Source organism: Gymnoscopelus braueri, assembly GCF_963280865.1.
Source record: "Gymnoscopelus braueri genome assembly, chromosome: 22".
Lineage (NCBI taxonomy): Eukaryota > Metazoa > Chordata > Actinopteri > Myctophiformes > Myctophidae > Gymnoscopelus > Gymnoscopelus braueri.
In genome coordinates this window covers 37,714,273-37,734,271 of record NC_137624.1, presented here as the reverse complement: position 1 = coordinate 37,734,271, position 19,999 = coordinate 37,714,273, and the positions used below count along the sequence as shown (strand labels likewise).

General features: G+C 43.0%; 1 protein-coding gene across 1 annotated transcript in view; it reads left to right on the top strand.

The window, feature by feature from the left end:
• The window catches only part of mfsd14ba (major facilitator superfamily domain containing 14Ba), a 25,347-nt gene extending 6,168 nt beyond the window's left edge, over positions 1-19,179 (top strand). Inside the window, exons 4-12 of the mRNA XM_080419073.1 lie at positions 282-409; positions 2,161-2,275; positions 4,991-5,209; positions 5,888-6,001; positions 13,527-13,598; positions 13,855-13,967; positions 14,215-14,312; positions 17,479-17,645; positions 18,890-19,179. Of these exons, the coding sequence (XP_080275199.1) occupies positions 282-409; positions 2,161-2,275; positions 4,991-5,209; positions 5,888-6,001; positions 13,527-13,598; positions 13,855-13,967; positions 14,215-14,312; positions 17,479-17,645; positions 18,890-19,147 (1,284 nt within the window). The 3' untranslated portion in view covers positions 19,148-19,179. The remainder of the gene's footprint in view (positions 1-281; positions 410-2,160; positions 2,276-4,990; positions 5,210-5,887; positions 6,002-13,526; positions 13,599-13,854; positions 13,968-14,214; positions 14,313-17,478; positions 17,646-18,889) is intronic.
• Positions 19,180-19,999: the final 820 nt, after the last annotated feature.

The following is a 19,999-nucleotide window of genomic DNA, read 5'->3' as shown; positions in this document are numbered from 1 at the left end:
AAAATTGTACGTAAGTACAGTACTTGAGTAAATGTACTTAGTTACTTTCCACCACTGCTGGATCCCAACTCTGGTCCTCACAGGTGACCAGGTGAATTCAGTTAAGGTCCTGGTAGGAGAGAAAACCAGCAGTGTATCAGGGGTCCTAGACTGGAGTTGGAAACCACAGCTTGTGGAAATTGTTGTTGTTGTTGTTGTCGTCATTATTATTATATTTAAGCTTAATTATATTATTATTATGATTTTTTATTTAAGCCACGCCTTCATCTCTTCCCGTCCAGGGTCTCCTGTCGTTCATGTCGGCTCCCCTGATTGGTGCGTTGTCTGACGTGTGGGGCAGGCGGTCATTCCTATTGGTCACCGTCTTCTTCACCTGCGCCCCGATACCTATAATGAGGCTCAGCCCCTGGTGAGTGTCACCAGAAACCCTGTTTCTTTTTAACCCATTAAAGCCTGAGGCCGATTGATTCTACAAATGCCTTCTAAAATCTGTGGTTCTCAAGCTTTTTTGTGCCAAGGACCCCCAAAATGATATGTATTTGGTATTCTTTTGTGCCAGGGACCCCCAGACACTTTCAAGATTTAAAAAGAAATGTTCAAAAATAGCAGGTGTACAAGCTCACAGCGCGGCACGAAGTGTCGCGCTGTGAGCTTGTATATCTGCTATTTTTGAGAAATACTGTTCTAAACCACTATTCTAAACGGATGCTTTCCCGGTTTTAATGGGTTAAATTTCACTTTAAAACACTTCTGGGGTCTACTTTGCCTTTTGTGTGCACCCCAGACAGTTTTCAAGTTGCTTGATTCAATATTTAGATATTAATTTCATCAGACACGCCCCCTTCCTATATAAGCCCATTCAGCTTCAAACTCAGTGATTTTGTCCTAAACATTTTTCGATGAGGTAATGTAATAATGCATTAAGCACTTTCATGCATGAAATCCCTGAAGTCAATGCATTAAATAACGTATTGAAAAGTGAAGGTCTCCCCCATTCATTAGAAGGACAATATCAGTCACCAGAAGCAGGGACGTGTGTTTTTCAATGAGTCTAACGTGGAGTTTGAAGTTGAATGGGATTTATATACACGAATCCACAGAGCGCTTCCCTGTAGGTATGGCGCCGCCCCCTTTAGGTAGCGCCGCCATTACTGCGGTGTCAATATCAGCGTAGTAGCAGCTGACTGATATTGACACCGCAGTAATGGCGGCCTACCTAAAGGGGGCGGTGCCATACCTACAGGGAAGCGCTCTGTGGATTCGTGTATAGGAGAGGGGGGTGTTAAAATCAAGTCCCCCTTTAAATGGAAAGAGGATATGAGAGTTGCTGCATTGAATGCTGCATTGTTCAATATTTTATGTGATAGTCACAAGGCCTGAAAAGGATTTGTCAGTATTTGTGCACTCTCAAAGTTAAATTAACATTGAGTATTTAACATGGACGGATTCAAGTGAAAATGTGCACAAAATCACCACGCCTCGGCTACTGTAAGTTAACCAGTTGAGATAATTAGACTCACCTAGCTGCTCCAACGGAGGGGCGGTAGAAAGAGAGAACAAACTTCCAAAGTGTCTACATGGTGTAAATCACAAGCATGTGGCTTTCTTTTTGTAAATATGAAGTTTTGCCAAATTCTTGCGTTTAATCCAGGTCCGTTGTATTGCTTGTCGGATGGCTTCAATAGAAATCGGATTTCCTCCTACAACTGGGAGGCTTTCAAAACAAGAGTGTATTTTATTTTACACAATTGGACTCGTGTAATGTCATTAGACAACATAGGTTTTATTTTGAAATCTGCCCGGTGGAAGTAGATGAAATGGACCAAGGGGTCTCCGACTGACTAATCGAAAAGTAGATTTTCAGCCCTCGAGCCCCTTGGCTCGAGGGCCCCTGTGTACGTGCACAATGTGCACAAGCCATAGTCCCTCCCTGGTATTTAACTGTGTATCTCTTACTTCCGGATGTAATACGTCTGGAGAGCCAGGGACAGGATTGACGCAGATCTGACTAATAGACGATACAGTATGTACTAGTATCGCTGCCAGGCTGACTCAGTCGAACACAATGCATGATGACTGAGGGCCTGAATGCTTGTGTTTCATCTCCCCGTGTAAGGCCTGTAATCTAATATTACTATTCTTGTCTTGTCTCTTCTCCAGGTGGTATTTTGCAGCGATCGCCATGTCTGGAGCCTTTTCCGTCACCTTCTCCGTCATCTTTGCCTATGTAGCTGACGTGACGGACGAGAGAGAGCGGAGTACCGCGTATGGTCTGGTAAGGACTGATCGCTAACCTTTATGTTGTCTTATACCTTCTTGGGATGTGACATGAAATTGATTTTCAATTACAATATTGATTAACCCATTAGGACCGGAGACCCGATTCTAAAAATGTCTTCTAAAAACTGTTTTCTGACAAATGTATGTTGCTTTATCAGTATATCAGTGGTGCTCAAAACGTTTTCATGTCGAGGACCCCCAAAATGATATGTATTTGGCCACGGACACCCATCTAAAAAAAAAAAATTCCATCAGAAGCAAATATTTGAGTACAAAATATTCGCTTTAAAGATATTTGCTCAAAATTTTGCTCAAGATTTGCTCAAATGTTCACGATTAAAAAAAAATTGCAGATCTACAAGCGCTTATGAGCTTGTATATCTGTTATTTTTGAGAAGCCAAAGTATAAAATAATGGTTAAAGTGGTTAAAATGTGATGCTTCGCCGGTTTTAATGGGTTAATGTTCTAATCATTTTTTAATAAAATACTGTTCGTAAAATGAAAACTACAATAGCTACGTGTTTTCCAAACAGTAGAGGACAACAGTGTGCATGCCTCTCGTCAGGTACAGGAGTTTCATTTTCTTCAAATGTGAACAATGTGTTGCTGCTGACAATGTGTGAGTGTGATGTGCAATTTGTGGGAACCTCTAGAAAAGAACTAGATGAAGAAACAGTGCAGTAAAAAATATGCAGCGTACATTTTGTATATCGTTTCTGTCGGGTAGAAACCTCATTATGTCCAAAACTGCTACTTTTCAGGATATTTTTTTTTAAGTAGCAGATCCACAAGCTCAAAATGTGTCGATTCACGCCGTGATTCACGCCACGTTTTGAGCTTGCAGATCTGCTACTTTTGATGCTTTTGTGTGACGCTGTAGTACAATAAAGTACTAAAGTCTCCATGGGGTGACGAATCGATAGTAAAAAAAAGTTATTTGTAGGGTGAACTATCCCTTTGAATTAAAACTCTGGATTTTACTGTGCACCAGTGAAAGAAGTCCCACTTCATCCAGACTGGATGGGAATTGGATAGCTTGATACCAAACACGTAGCCTCTGGTTCTTATTTCTTCACCTACAGAGGCACTTACCTAGTGCGCGAGACCACTTAAGGAACACGGCAGTATTCTTTTCACTGTTTCACTGTTTAAGTCTCTCTTATCGCTTTGCTGAGGATTTATCACTTTTCCACATTTTCTCTCTGACTCAATTACCATCAGACAGGTGTCATGTGTTGAACTATGTGCTGAGGCAGCAAAATGAACCACTGAAGTATACTGAGAAATAATGTACCGGATTGGACTGGATTGGACTAGATTGGACTGGACTGGGGTTGGCCCAAGTTTACATTGGACATTCTAGTTAATCAAGTTGATGTGTTTATACACAGTGACTTACAGCAAGTATAACTGCAGAACTGGCTTAAGTAAAATATCTGAGTACTTCTTCCACCACTGATGCATGCACATACAGTATACACAAAGTAGGGTAGAGTGAGGTATGGGAGGGGTCTAATTAGGTGAGAGAGAAGTGCCATCAATACGTTTTTTTGCTTAGCTCAGGAATCATTATTTTTTGCAAGCAAGCAAAGTGCTGAATTAATGTCTACTGACACTGATGAATACAGTGAGAACGTACTGAGGTCACGTCGTTCCCATGGGATCAGGGTTGTGTTTCTGATATAACAGTTTTCTGAAAAAACGTATGTTGCCATATCAGTGGTGCTCAAACGTTTTCATGTCAAGGACCCCCAAAATAATATGTATTTAACCGCGGACCCCCATCTCAAAATATTTTGTTCCAGGGACCCCCAGAAGCAAAGATTCGAGTTAAAACAATATATGTATTAAAAGATTTGCAAAAATGTTCATGATTTTTCCAAAAATAGCAGATCTACAAGCTCATAGCACGTCACTTCGTGCCGCGCTATGAGCTTGTATATCTGCTATTTTTGAATAGCAGATATTACTATAAAAACTATAAACTAAACTATAAAATGACACAGGTTAATTTGTCCGTTTTGTTTATTTTGTCATCGCAACAACGTTGTCGACGCGTCATGAGAGCTATTTTTCAAACATGTTTTGACCATTTTAAATTTGTTTTGGACAATTCCCCCCCCCCCAAAATAGGGTTCATGTGCGTATTAACCCATTTTGGGCGGGAACCCCTTTCTGTAACTATACCTTTCAGGACGGGAACCCCTTTTGTATGTACAGTATATAGCAACATATATTTTTGGAATTTTTGAACAAATATTTGAAGTTTAAGTGGGTCTAAATGGGTTAAAGGAGGCTTAGATTTCGGACTAGCCTTTTTCTTACATTTATATGAAGTTATTATATCCTAGGAGGAGTGGTGCAGTAGAACATTTTCATAACTCCATCCCGATTCCACCGCAGCTAAAAAACATGAGCGGACGATTCATGCGCTAGATCACGTTTTTTTTTTTGGTGATATCTGACTTTCATATTGACAGAAAACTCTCCACGGTGTTTGCGTTAGATGCGCCTCTCCGAAAGTCTCGCAAGACGAGATTTCACCCGGGATTTCATCCAAGCTTGTTATAAACACTACGGCGGCCCATTTGAGACAAAAACGCGGTGGCGAGGTTTCTGTCATTATGAAAGTCGGATATCACAAAAAAAAATAAGAAAATAAATTCTCCTTTAATAATAATTCACTCCTTCTTCTCATGTCTCCTCCAGGTGTCGGCCACCTTTGCGGCCAGCCTCGTGACCAGTCCCGCTATAGGAGCTTACCTGTCGGCGTATTACGGCGACAACCTGGTGGTGCTGGTGGCCACCCTGATAGCGCTGGCGGACGTCTGTTTCATCCTGCTGGCGGTGCCGGAGTCGCTGCCCGAGAAGATGAGGCTGAACACCTGGGGAGCGCCCATATCCTGGGAACAGGCTGACCCCTTCAGCGTGAGTACTGACCAGTGTTGGGCAGTAACGAGTTACTTTTAATATATTACTGTAATATTATTATTTTACCCAGTAACGAGTAGTGTAAGGTATTACTCTGCCAAAACAGTCATATGATACCATATTAATATGTAAAAAAAAATACGTATTACATATTACTCAGGTTTTGTTAGCTGCCTTTTGAAAACATTTCATTTAAAAGGTCAAGAGAGATTGCTGCATTATCTTATAGCCTTTTTGGCTGATTGGTGACTATTATTATTCCCAAAAATTGGATTCAGTTCTAAAAGGAGCTGGCTAAACAGATTGTGTTGTTGTACATCTCTTGTTTTGTTTTTGCGGGTGTGTGTGTGTGGGTCGTGGGGGTAATATGTAATATAATATGTAATGTAATATATTACTCTTGATTCCAAGTAATAAGCAATATAATATTATTACTTTTTTTAAGGAGTAATAATAATAAGTAACATATTACTCTCCTGAGTAATATTGCCCAACACCGGTACTGACTGGATGGGTGGGAGGGTGAGTGTATGGGTGGATGGATGGACTATGTAATGTAGTCCATTCATCTGCTGCTATAGGTGCTAATTCTGAAGGAGGGCTCTAATAATAATGGATTGACCAGATGTGTGTGTCGTCTTAACTGGTCTCCTGCTGGCCTGTCTCTCCTTGTAGGCTCTGAGGAAGGTCGGCCAGGACAAAACCGTTCTGCTCATCTGTATCACTGTGTTCCTGTCGTACCTGCCTGAGGCTGGACAATACTCCAGCTTCTTCCTGTACCTGAGACAGGTAAGACTATTGATACTGTATATACTACTGTTACTGCTACTTTGTACTGGAGGAGCTTTGTATCAGAGGAATCGTGTGGTAGTTTAGACCAGTGGTTATCAACCTTTTCAAAATAATCATATTTGAACTGGGGACCCCCCAAGATAATCATATTTGAACTGGGGACTGGGTTCCACAGATAACCATTGTGAAAATAGCAGATCCACAAGATCTACAAGATCCAAAAGGCGTTGTGAGCTTTTAGATCTGCTATGTTCAAAATATTTGCCTCTGTCTTATATTTTTTGGCCAATGTTTGACCATTTTTTTTTTCAATGCGGTAATCCTCTTTAATTTTTTTACACACACACACGCACACGCACACGCACACGCACATACACACACACATACACACACACACACACACACACCCCTGGGGGTCCCGACCCACAGGTTGAGAACCACTAGTTTAGACCCTCCACAAGCCATAGTTGGGGTAGGTAGCACATCAACAGGTACCATAACGAAAAAACATCACATGGATGCACCTGGGACGTATCATCAGTGTTGTAGCCTGGGGTCATAGGATGTTTCGGGTCTCGCAACATACACCCTCACCCAGGTGACCCAGCCAGGGTTGATCAAGCCCCGACTTACGTCCCAGGTAGCTACCCACGGTCAGTCCTAAATAGGGAAAGACAGGGCCACTCAATACGCTTGTCCGAAACTACTCTGCCAGGAATGGGGGAGAGCGGAGGCTCTGGCACGTGGAGGGGCTAGGCTCTGTGGATGGCCTCCTGGCCAGGCTCCTCCTCCGTCTCACCAGGTCCAGGACCACACTACATGTGGGGGAAAAAAAACTAATAATAATAATAATAATGATAATAATAAATTGGTTTGCCAGAAGTAATTAATTATTCCCTGCATTTAATCGTTTGATTTGGGTAAGTAGGGTTATTATATGCCCTAAAAATATATTGTTTAACCACTTTCAACCTGCTGTACCTGTTTAGTTACAACATTTTAAGTTGCAAGCTTATATTTTATAGAGTGTTTTGTTTAAAGCAATTCTGTATGTTCTGTAATTGGGTGTGGTCACTTTAAGAGCAGAATGTATCAATAGTCATGTGACCTGCAGCATGTCATGTGATCACCTGTAACCAGGAAGTAAAGTCAGTTTAGCACATGGCTGAGCAGAGAGGCTGTGTATTTCATCTGTCATAATCCAGCAACATCTACCTACATCTTAGCTGTTTGATAGCATCGTGGGTATGTACTTATTGCTAACATGTTTATGGAAGATTGTAGATGAGTATTTTTGACATATTGTTATGATATATATATTTTGACTATGCATATTTGTATGTTTCAGTTTCACCTTCCTTGAACGTTATTAAACCTGTGGATATGGAACAACTGTCTTCAGAGTCTTAATGTCAAGGAGGAGTTTATCTGACTGTCAAGATATTTAACACTTATATTGAGGACAGTACAGTGAAACCACGGCTTTCTAGTGGGCAAGATAACGTATTGCAAGCTGGAAGATATCGATACAATCATCGTCATCTCACGCAACCAGTGGTCGACCAGCAGAGCGGTGTACAAACATCATTCAACTGCACCATGTCTGAAAAAGCACCTTCTGAGAGAGCGTCGTCGACATTAAAGACACGCTCCCATGCCACATGTTCGGCACGATCAACTGGCTCTGCTGCAGCCAAGGCGAGAGCAAAAGCAGAAGCAGCAAAAACTCGTCTTGCCTTTGCTCAAGAGGAAATCAATCTGAAGCTAGAAAAAGCTAAAGTGGAAGCATCAATGGACATGCTCAATTATAAAAAAGAGGCAGCTGTGGCAGTTGCTGAAGCGGAAATATTCGAAGCTGCTGCTGATGCTTATAGCGAGAAACTCAGTGGTGAGTTCAAATTTGATTCTACTGCCTTGAATGCCTCACAACGCACTGAACAATATGTCATTGACCAATCTAATGTACTAGAGACTGAACAAGTACAAGAGACAGAACTTCAGGCACGTGATGGTGGTCTCCCAGTAAAAACAGAGCCACGCCGTAGCTACAGCATATCACCTTCACTTCTCAAACCTGAAGCCAAACCCTTCATTCCAGATCAAACCAATACTGCTTCCCAATCCCCTTATCCTACCTCACCTTATACTGCTTATGAGACACGTGAAGTTAGGTTCAAGACGGACCATACTACTTCTGGACAGTATTCCAGATCTCAAAATGACGACAATCGTTCTACTCCCGTATCTCCAAACTCCAAAAATGACAGCTCAAACATGAATGACTTTGTTAGATACCTAGCCCGTCGTGAGCTTGTGGCGACAGGCTTACTTCAATTTAATGACAAACCGCAGAACTACAGGGCCTGGAAACGCTCTTTTGCGTCTGCAACCATTGGATTGAATCTGACACCAAGTGAGGAGATGGATCTTCTGCTTAAGTGGCTTGGTAAAGACTCAGCAGAACAAGTCGAACAGTTAAGAGCAATACACATCAACCACCCAGAGGATGGATTGGAAATGATATGGGACAGACTTGATCAAACTTATGGCTCAACAGAAGTGATTGAAGATGCTTTGTTCAAGCGACTTGAAACCTTTCCAAGGATAACAGGCCGAGATTATTTGAAAATAACAAAGTTGAGTGATCTACTAATGGAACTTCATTCTGCCAAGCGAGAAGGTGACTTGCCTGGTCTTGCTCTCCTCGACACAGCAAGAGGAGTCAACCCAATAGTGCAGAAGCTCCCTTTTCGTCTACAAGAAAAGTGGGCGTCAGCTGGTGCATCCTTTAAGCGGCGAAATCATGTTCATTATCCTCCCTTTTCCTTCTTTGTGGAATTCATTAACCAGGAGGCTAGCATTCTACGTGATCCAAGCTTCAACTTCATGTCTCAATCAGACATGGCTCCCAAGACTGAGAGAACAGTTTGGAAGTCAAACAAACCACGGGAAGTCTTCGTCCACAAAACAGAGGTATCTCACAAAGCTACTTCTGATGCTGATGAAACCCAAACAAAATCTGATGACTGCAATAAGCTGTGCCCCATTCATAGGTCACCGCACCCTTTACGTAAGTGTCGTACCTTCCGGGAAAAGCCCATCGAAGAACGCAAAACATTCTTAAAAGAGAATAACGTGTGCTTTAAATGCTGTTCATCGTCAACACATTTTGCAAAGGACTGTAAAGCTAAAGTGCAATGCTCCGAATGTAAAAGTGAGAGACACCACACAGCGCTTCACCCCGGGCCCGCACCCTGGACAGTAGATGCGGCTCCTGCATCTGAGCACTGCGGGGAGGAGGAGGAAACGTCCTCCCAATCTGAGGTTACCACCAGATGCACTAAAGTCTGTGGCGGGGATCTGACAGACCGATCCTGCTGCAAAATCTGTCTTGTCAAAGTATATCCAGCTGGCCAAAGAGACAAAGCAGTGAAACTGTATGCGATTTTGGATGAACAAAGCAACAGGTCGCTAGTTCATTCACAGTTCTTCGACGTGTTCAATGACCAGAGTCCAAGCGCTCCTTACACGCTGAGAACGTGCGCTGGAGTAAAACAGTCCACAGGAAGAAGGGCCAGTGGCTATGAGGTGGAATCTCTGGATGGAACTGCTCGCATCCCATTACCAAGTCTCATAGAATGTAATGAGATTCCCAATAATAGAGATGAGATTCCAACCCCCAATGTCGCTCTCCATCATGCACACCTAAAGTCAGTTGCACACCTCATCCCGGACATTGACCCACATGCCCCAATCTTGCTTCTCTTGGGTCGGGACATTATCAGGGTGCATAAAGTCCGCAAACGGGTGAACGGCCCTCACAACCTACCCTATGCGCAGAAGTTAGATTTGGGTTGGGTCATTGTCGGCAATGTATGTCTAGGTAGCGTCCACAAACCACCATCAGTCAACACCTTCCTCACGAACACCACAGAGCTAAAACGCCCTACTCTCTTTGAACCATGCCCTAACGTGTTCCATGTTAAGGAAACATACAGTGATGTGCAGATCACCAGCCACCCCCCAACATCTGAGGAGAAAACAACCAGTGATCCTGACCACCTGGGATGCACTGTCTTTAAGCGAATCAAAGACGCCAATCAGGTGGCTCCCTTAATTCAGGATATCTCCTTCATGAAAATAATGGATGAAGGACTAAAGAGAGATCCAAGCAACAGTTGGATAGCCCCATTACCCTTTAAGTGCCCACGTCAGGGGCTCCCTAACAACAGGCCTCAAGTACTGAAGCATCTCATGTCTCTCAGGCGCAACCTTGAGAGGAAGCCTGAAATGAGAGAACACTTCTTCAGCTTCATGGACAAGATGTTCAAAAATGGCCACGCTGAGTTAGCCCCTCCTGTCAGTGAAGAGGAGGAACAGTGGTACTTGCCAACATTCGGCGTGTACCATCCAAAGAAGCCCAAGAAAATCAGAGTAGTGTTTGATTCTAGTGCCCAATACAACGGTGTATCGCTCAACGATGTGCTGTTAACTGGGCCTGATTGGAACAACACACTGGTTGCGGTAATGATCCGCTTCAGGAAAGAAGCAATTGCCTTTACTGCAGAAATAGAACAGATGTACTCCAAAGACATTGTAGAGTATCAAAAGACAGTCCACGTCTTCGATAATAACCCCTCACCTGCAGTGGCTATTCATGGCCTACACCAATCTGTGCACGACCTTGTCGATCCAAATTCAGACCCAGACATCCGGCCTCTAGTGTCCACTCTAAGCACTGTCACATCATCCAAGCAGCTTGGTTCCCAAAGATTCACCAAGTTTTCTTCTTGGAAGTCACTAAGTCGTGCTATTACTCGCCTCCTACACATAGCCCGTCTCTTCAGGACACCTCAGAAGAACAGCTCTTGCAAGGGCTGGCATTACTGCAAAGCAGAATTCACAACCGAGGAATCCGATCAAGCCTCAGCAATCATCATCCAAGCCGTACAAGAGGAACTTTACGGTCAAGAGATCAAATGTATCCAAAAGCACGAGAAGATACCAAAAAGTAGTCCTCTTAAAAACCTGGATCCATTCATTGACGCACAAGGCCTTCTGAGAGTCGGCGGTCGTCTCCACCATTCAAGCCTTGATCAGAGAGAAAGAACTCCTTTGATTATTCCCGGCAAACGCCACATTGCAGCCATTATCAATGCCAGGCTTCTTGTGCCTGTGACAACTGACCCCGACGATTCCTTCCTACTCACTCCAGCTGCTCTACTCACGCAGAAAGTGAACTGTGTTCATGCTCCTGCAGCTGACTTTGGAGCATCGGACCTCTTCAAGAGTCAGTGGCGGCAGGTTCAGCACCTGTCCAACACCTTCTGGGACCGATGGCGGAAGCAAATCCTCCCAACACTACAGCCACGCAAGAAGTGGCAGTCCATTCATCCAAACATCGAGCTAGGAAGTGTTGTTCTCCTCAAGAACAGCCAAGTGTCAAGAAATGAATGGCCTCTTGGACTGATAACTCAGACCTTCCCTAGCAAAGACAGCAGGGTGCGCCAAGTCGATGTGAAGGTCATTAAACCAGGAGGGACTTCACTCTTCCGCAGGCCTATCACAGACATAGTGCTTCTTCTCCCCCCAAATGCTTAAGTTTTGATATGGTGTCTTAGTCTTATTGAGTGACGTGTAACCACGCCATACGGGGAGTGTTTAGTTACAACATTTTAAGTTGCAAGCTTATATTTTATAGAGTGTTTTGTTTAAAGCAATTCTGTATGTTCTGTAATTGGGTGTGGTCACTTTAAGAGCAGAATGTATCAATAGTCATGTGACCTGCAGCATGTCATGTGATCACCTGTAACCAGGAAGTAAAGTCAGTTTAGCACATGGCTGAGCACAGAGAGGCTGTGTATTTCATCTGTCATAATCCAGCAACATCTACCTACATCTTAGCTGTTTGATAGCATCGTGGGTATGTACTTATTGCTAACATGTTTATGGAAGATTGTAGATGAGTATTTTTGACATATTGTTATGATATATATATTTTGACTATGCATATTTGTATGTTTCAGTTTCACCTTCCTTGAACGTTATTAAACCTGTGGATATGGAACAACTGTCTTCAGAGTCTTAATGTCAAGGAGGAGTTTATCTGACTGTCAAGATATTTAACACTTATATTGAGGACAGTACAGTACCTATTTTGGGCAAAGATATTAATTATATTAAGGATTATGTATTCAGCTAAATATCACAGGAGTAATTCCTTTGTAAATGGTATGGCATCTATTCAGACAAAGAGGGCAAGTTAACTTTGCTGCAATCTGGGAACCCATCGCCAACTGAAAATGAAAAACAGCGCCCTCTGCTGTTTGTTCTATGTCTGTTGGCTCTGGGCGGAAGAAAACGTAGCACCAGAGCGCAAGGAAACCGGTGTTTGTGTTATGCCTTTAGCGCATCACTTCCGGTTGGTGCGACTATGTTTTCATTCCCACTAACAATATTTCTACACGGAACACTAACACCACTTCTCCCAGAGAACATGGATCGTTTTGGTTATAAGCCCACTTGTTTCTATGATGAAAGAGTAAGTTAAAATGTGAATATCTTTCCGTGGTTTTGTCTGCTCCGCGGACGCTATTGTTAAATTAGTTTCGGTTTGTTTCGAGGGGGGCAGGATCGACGGACACGTGAATCCCGCCCACTACATTTGATTGGGTAAAGCGCGGCCTGCTTCCTGATCTGAAGGCACGCCCACGCCCACACAGTGTGTACACGTTATGACGAACCTTCACGACAGATTCCAACGCAGAGCAGAATCTGTTCTTGAGAGATTAACTTTGCTGTGGCTTTTGCCAATTGCCTGGTGTTACACGTGCCCCCCCCCTGGTGGTGACTTTATGTCACACACTAACATGATTTTTTCCCCTTGTGTTCAGGTGTTTCTGGTCTGGTCTGGTCTGGTCTGGTTGAGACAATCCTACTTTAGGAGGCCAGGGTCACACAGTTCTGCCTCTGCTCCGGCAGCAGCCATGTTGATGACCCCTCTGTTGTGTTAATTTTGGACCATTTGGATGTAGTCATCGTTGGGTCTAAGGCTGTTTTTTATTTTTTTTATTTGCAGGGGTCTTCAACATTTTTCAGGTCAAAGACCCCTTAGCTGAGAGAGAGAGAGATGAAGCAGGGACCCCCCCCCCCCCTACATATTGTATACAATTGTATACAATTGTGTTTTTCATAGATTTCATAGATAGCTTATAGACTATCATCAGTGATGTGTTGGATTCATGTTAATGTCAGACATTTTATTTAACCACTTAAACCCTAAATACTTTGTAAACTTGACCTTTCACTCTGTACTTGGTCTGCTCTTTTTTTTTTACCTCTACACCAAACCTCTTTGCCGGAAATAGCCGAAATACAAGCACACAACGCCTCGCCTTTTTTTTTATTTTTTTATAACCGAACCGAACCGAAGCTAAAGATCAGCACGTGTGTGTTCAGCAGTAGGTTAGATGTGTGAAAATGTGAAAATGTATAAAACGATATCTGTTTTCTGTCTCTCCAGGTCCTTAATTTCTCCGCCACAACCATCGCTGTGTACATCGGCGTGGTGGGGATCTTGAGCATTGTAGCACAGGTAGGAATGAACCACTTACAGGAGTAGTTCATTTTCTATCAATTACACACTCCACGAAGCCTTGAATTCATGAAATGAATGGAAACCCCTGGCTTCCATGAAAATGAAACGGTTCTTTAAAATGCTTGTATTACTGTTATTACTGTATTATTATATTCTCTCTCTCTCTTCTCTCTCTCTCTCTCTCTCTCTCTCTCTCTCTCTCTCTCTCTCTCTCTCTCTCTGCCTCTGTGTGTGTGTGTCTCTCTCTCTCCAGACTCTGGTTCTAACTCTGCTGATGAGGACTATTGGTAATAAGAACACAGTTCTCTTGGGCCTGGGCTTCCAGATTGTACAGCTTTTCTGGTATGGCCTTGGATCAGAACCATGGTGAGTTGTTTTTTTTACACGTGTGTGTGTGTGTGTGTGTGTGTGTGTGTGTGTGTGTGTGTGTGTGTGTGTGTGTGCCTGCGTGCGAATGCTTAATCAATTTGTGACATTTAATGTGAAGTTGATACATTTTGATTTTGAATCAAGCACAGTACAGTATAGGTGCAGTGACATATTGAACTGTGTGTGTGTGTGTGTGTGTGTGTGTGTGTGTGCGTGTGCGTGTGCGTGTGCGTGTGTGTTATAGGATGATGTGGGCAGCAGGTGCGGTAGCAGCCATGTCCTCCATAACCTTCCCAGCGGTCTCTGCCTTAGTGTCTCGCTCTGCTGACCCTGATAAACAAGGTGAGGGAAATGACCATCACCGTCTTTTACTTTACTTTATTTGTTTATTTAGACAGGACAGAGCATATTAATGAACGTCACATGAACGTAAATACACCGGATTTAGCAAAGATGCTAATTTTCATCCGCAGTCCTCACACAAAACAGAAAAACAGAAAAACAATAACATCAGAAAACAGACAAACGGTGAAATACAATTACATTACATCACATAGCCTAAAAAAAACTAAAATATGATCACAAATGGTTGCAGCTTTGGTTTTCAAGCAACCATCTTTTCACATTGAATTTAAAAGATGGAAATGTAGCACAATCCCTTATATGTAGAGGAAGGCCATTCCATGCTACACAACCCTGTACTGAGAGGACATTTTGACCGAAGGTTGTTTGCCGGTGCGGCACTTCACAATCTCCTCGAGTGGTTGCTCTGGTACTGATTCCTCTTTCAGGCTTCCTTTTAATGAATTCCCTTAGGGGGGGCGGGCACAGACCATGTAAGGTCTTGTATATGACCCCAACCTGTTTGAACTTTTTGAAATTGTCGAAGCTAAAAAAATTGAGCCTCCTGAGTATGTTACAATGATGATAAGAGTGAGGCTTCCTGTCAAACACCTTGAGCGCACTTTTGTAGAGCTGTTCGATGGGTTTTAGGATCGTCACGCCAGTGCAAGACCAGTTTGTAAAACAGTACTCAATGTGTGATAGGATCATACAGTGAAGATACGATCTGGCAGCTCCAACTGTCAGGAAGGGTCTAATTTGTTTAAAATTTTTAAGGTTGAATTTAATCGTATTTGTGACTTTCTTCACATGTTTTTTAAAAGTTAGGGTTGAGTCTAGTATGACTCCGAGGTACTTGAACTCTGGGACAAGTTCAAGTTCCTCCCCACCCAGAAACACATTTGAGGACTCCAACACAACTGGTCTTTTGGAGAAGGCCATGCAGACTGTCTTTTTGGCATTCAAGAGCAGACATGAATCTATAAGCCAGTCTTGAATGCTTGTCAGAGCTGAGGTTAAGATTATTGACACCTCTGCATAGCTTTTACCATGGGCAAGTACAACGGCATCATCTGCATACATCTGGACATGTAGTTGATTACATACTTCAGGTAGGTCATTTATGTACAGTGAGAACAGAATTGGACCCAGTATTGAGCCCTGGGGGACACCGACCGAACAGGTGTGGTAGGGGGATTTAACACTGTTTACACTTACACACTGTTTTCTGGTGGATAGATAGGAACTAAACCATTGTATAGCTTCTGGGGAAAAATTAAAATGTGTTAATTTGGACAGGAGGACCTGGTGACAGACGGTGTCAAACGCCTTCTTGAAGTCCAGGAACACCGCCATTGCACAGGGAGCTCTGTTCAAAGCACATTTCAATTTTTCTATGAATAGGCAGTTTGCTGATTCAGTGGAGTGAAAGGCCCGAAACCCAAACTGCATGGGATGCAGTGGGGTGTGGCCTTTGTCTAGATGTTTGATGATCGATTTGACAATCCACTTTTCAGCCACCTTTGATATAACTGGTAGGATGCTTATGGGTCTATAGTTTGATATTTCAGTTTTAGCGCCAGATTTGTAGATTGGTGTTATTACAGCAACTTTCTATTGAGGAGGAACAGTGCGTTGTCTGATGGACAGATTTACCAGATGTGTGATCGGTGCCACCAGAGCATCTGCATTTGTTTTTAAAAAGTTTGTATCGAGCCCATAGGCATCCTTGGCTTTTGATGCTTTTAGTGATTTGATGATGTTTGCCACCTCGGTTTCCGTAATTTCCTCCAGATTGAAGATGGGGAGGTCTTTTTGGACAGGGCGGGGTACAAACTTTGATGGATTAAACATTTGTGTTATTTCTTTAACAGAGTTTAGAAAAAACATAATTAGGGTACTAGCAAGGGTTTGGGGATCTTTCACCAGGGCGTTGTCTATTTTTAGTTCTAAGCTATTATTGTTCTGTTTGTAGTATTTCCCTGTCAGTTTCTTTATGCACTCCCAGACTTTCTTACCATTTCCTTTTGCACTCTCTATGATATAGGTGTACAATTTTGCTTTTGCCTTCCTTAGGAATTGGGTGACTTGGTTTCGTACATGGGCAAATTTCTGCCTGTCCGTTGTTAAACCAGATTTTAATGACTGTTTAAGCAGTATATCTCTTTTTTTCATAAGAGCTCTACAATTTTCATCAACCCAGGGTAGGGTAATTTTTTGCCCTTTCCTTTGTCTCCTCCTCCTGGTGAAAGATTCCATTACACTTTGTATTTTGGACAATAAAATACTGCATCCAATTTCAATGTCATCACCACATGTGTAGATGTCATCCCACTCAACCCTTTTTAGGGCAACCTCAAAGCTGTGTTGTAGATTCTTTGGGATGGTGCTGACCATTGGTTGGGGCTGGGTTTTACTGAACCGTTGTTTTGAAAGTTTTCTGGCAAAAAATATTATATTATGGTCTGACAGACCTGTTAGGAAATTATATGTTTTGGTGATTCTTTCCACTTTGTTGGAAAACAGTAAATCAATTCTAGTTGCTGAGTGGCTAGTGATTCTCGTAGGCTGCTCTATCATTTGAGTGAGATTGTAGTAATCTGTTATTTGTTTGAGATTTTTCCTAATCTTCTTCAATTTACATTTATGTCACCAATTAATATTACCTCTTTGTTAAAGTCACAGGCTGTCAGAATAGATTTTAGTTGCTCATAGACTTCAACCTTGGCTGATGGTTGGCGGTATAAACAGATTAAGGTAAAAGACATCTCAGCTGAGAGTGTGATTTCCACACCGACACACTCTGCCTTGATCTCATTTGGCCATGTAATCTGTCTACACTCCAAGCTGCTTTTTACATAAAGCAGTCTATTCATCCTCCTCTCCTCTCCTCTCCTCTCCTCTCCTCTCCTCTCCTCTCCTCTCCCCTCCCCTCCCCTCCCCTCCCCTCCTCCCCTCCCCTCTCCTCTCCTCTCCTCTCCTCTCCTCTCCTCTCCTCTCCTCTCCTCTCCTCTCCTCTCCTCTCCTGCTGCTCAGTGATGGAAGAAGTACTCACATTTGTGTGTGTGTGTGTGTGTGTGTGTGTGTGTGTGTGTGTGTGTGTGTGTGTGTGTGTGTGTGTGTGTGTGTGTGTGTGTGTGTGTGTGTGTGTGTGTGTTGCATCCAGGTGTTGTCCAGGGGATGATAACTGGCATCAGAGGACTGTGTAACGGTCTGGGACCGGCTCTCTATGGATTTATCTTCTACCTGTTCAACGTTGACCTCAACACAGACGTCGACCCGATACAAGGAGAATTCGTAGTAGACCCCATTCCCATAAGCAGTCCCACAGAGGTAACAGCACACACACAGGACTTTGAGCCATTGCTACAAGATAGTATAGTATAGTTTGACTGACACACTTAAAAAGGACCAATGTTTTTTTTTCTGGGCTGGTTGTCACTGGTAGGCGGGTTTCTGAAGTGTCCACAGCCCTCCTATGAGACACAGACAGACTCGATTATTTTTTTACCATTTTATGATGGGCATTAGTGAGGACAAATTATATGAAGATAGGTTAAAAATGGGGGAAGTCGTCCTTCAAGTAAACAGTACTTGAGTAAATGTACTTAGTTACTTTCTATCTATTATTATTTCAAAAGATTTAAAAAAGTAAAAACAAAAACTTTCATCAATTAACTCATTGGCCGCCATTATCGCATTAATGCGATCTAATAAATAGCGCGCCTGGCCGCCAAGATCGCATTAATGCGATCTATGGTCTTTATTGATCTTTATGCTCTGATCACGCTATTCTGTTATGAATCAGGCTAAGTTTCAGGTTCCACTTACGTCACCCACCACTGCATCCGGTTTCATGACTTGGGTTCCGTTTCCGGTTTTTTTTTTTTCCCCCCAGTCATTTTCGACCATAATAGGGAAACAAACGTTTTTTCCCACGCTATAAAAAACTATCGGAGACCTCCCCTCCTATAATCTATGGTCTGGGTGACGAACAGTCATCCCCGTCGTGTATCACATCGTAATTTTCGCCGATCCAGAGAATCTGAGACATTTCACATCCGGTTCATGTGTTTGACTCTGTGAGTGGGTGTGGGGGGGGGGGAGTATGTCAGCGAGGCGATCAAGCTGGTATGTGCTGCTCTCTAGTGGTGGAACGATCAAAACGATTCAACTGTCCAGCTAGACTTTCTATATGTGAATTAAATAACAAAATAACGAAACAAAAAAACACGAAAATCGCTGGCAAGGGCTGCTATGAACGAGGTTTTAACTCTGGCAGTCAATGAAAAACAATTGCAAAATTTTTCAAGTTTCAAAAATACACTAATTGCCATAAATAAATAAAAAGATCCACAAGCTCACAACGCGTCGCGGTGAGCTTGTAGATCTGCTATTTTCACTAGCTTGCATCCCGGGCAAAAGTCTAATTTCTCTTTTGGGTTTTGAGCTAAAAACCTGTGATTTAGACTACACTAGAGTATGTATTGCCTCAGTTTTATATGTCTTAATATCTCTGTCGCTTTCCCTCTTACATTCGCATCTCACAGTTTTTTTTTTACGTCTCCCTTCCACAGAGAGCTCTCATCCCTGGTCCTCCCTTCCTGTTGGGTGCCTGCGTTGTTTGCATCGCCTTCGTGGTGGCGCTCTTCATCCCTGAGAAGCCCTCACCGCCGTCGTCGCCCCAAGACAAGCCCCACTCGGACGGCAAAGACTCCATGTCGTCATTGGCCGGCGTTCACGTCAACACGCCCCTTCCGGGAAGCGACGAAGAGTCTCCGCCCACAGCAAGCGATGAGGACTTTGAGCCATTGCTACAAGATAGTATAGTATAGTTTGACTGACACACTTAAAAAGGACCAATGTTTTTTTTTTCTGGGCTGGTTTTGAACGGTAAGCAGAAAAAAGGCCAACGTCATATTAACTGACGGTTGGAGGAAGAAATAAGGATGTTCTTTTGTCCAGTGGAAGGAACTACTACTGTTGCTTGGATGGCATGGAGGGCAGCCAACCCCTAGTGAGATACAGAGGGGGAAATATAACGTGTCTTTGACCACAAGGGAGGGACCAAAAAGATAGACATAATTTTATTGCACAGTATTCTTTCATTCACAATGAGAACGGAGAGGACAGGACATCGGCACGCGACCAATAACCACCTTGTGTCTTGTGACAGAGGGACGCACCGTTTGGGGCTCGGATCGCTTTGCAAAACGGAGAGACCAACACCCTCGTTTCATTGACAGAGAGTCTGACCAGAGAGTCTGACCAGCGGCATAAGTGTACTGACACAGTGTCCTTTTCCATGGAACGTGGATTACGTGAGTGTTGCGTGTGTTACGCCCATATCTCCAGGAAAGATTACAGTAAAAATGTATTTAACTCTGATGAGAGCGTTCAAATACCACGTGGACCCATAAAGGGTTAATTTGGTTCCATTTGCACACTTGCAGAGTTACAAAGGGGTAAATGAACACTGAGGATTTTACTGTGAAGAGATAGAGGAGAGGAGAATTTGTTTCCTGCCCACATTTCCCTGCAAACATACTCACGTACGTGTCGTACACACAAGAATGTTGCACACTTTGAAGCTTCTGTTTTATCTGCAAAATTGTTGATTGTTTGTTTTAGTAAAACAGGAAAGGGTGTGTTTTTACCTTAAATCTTATCATGGCTATGCTGTATTG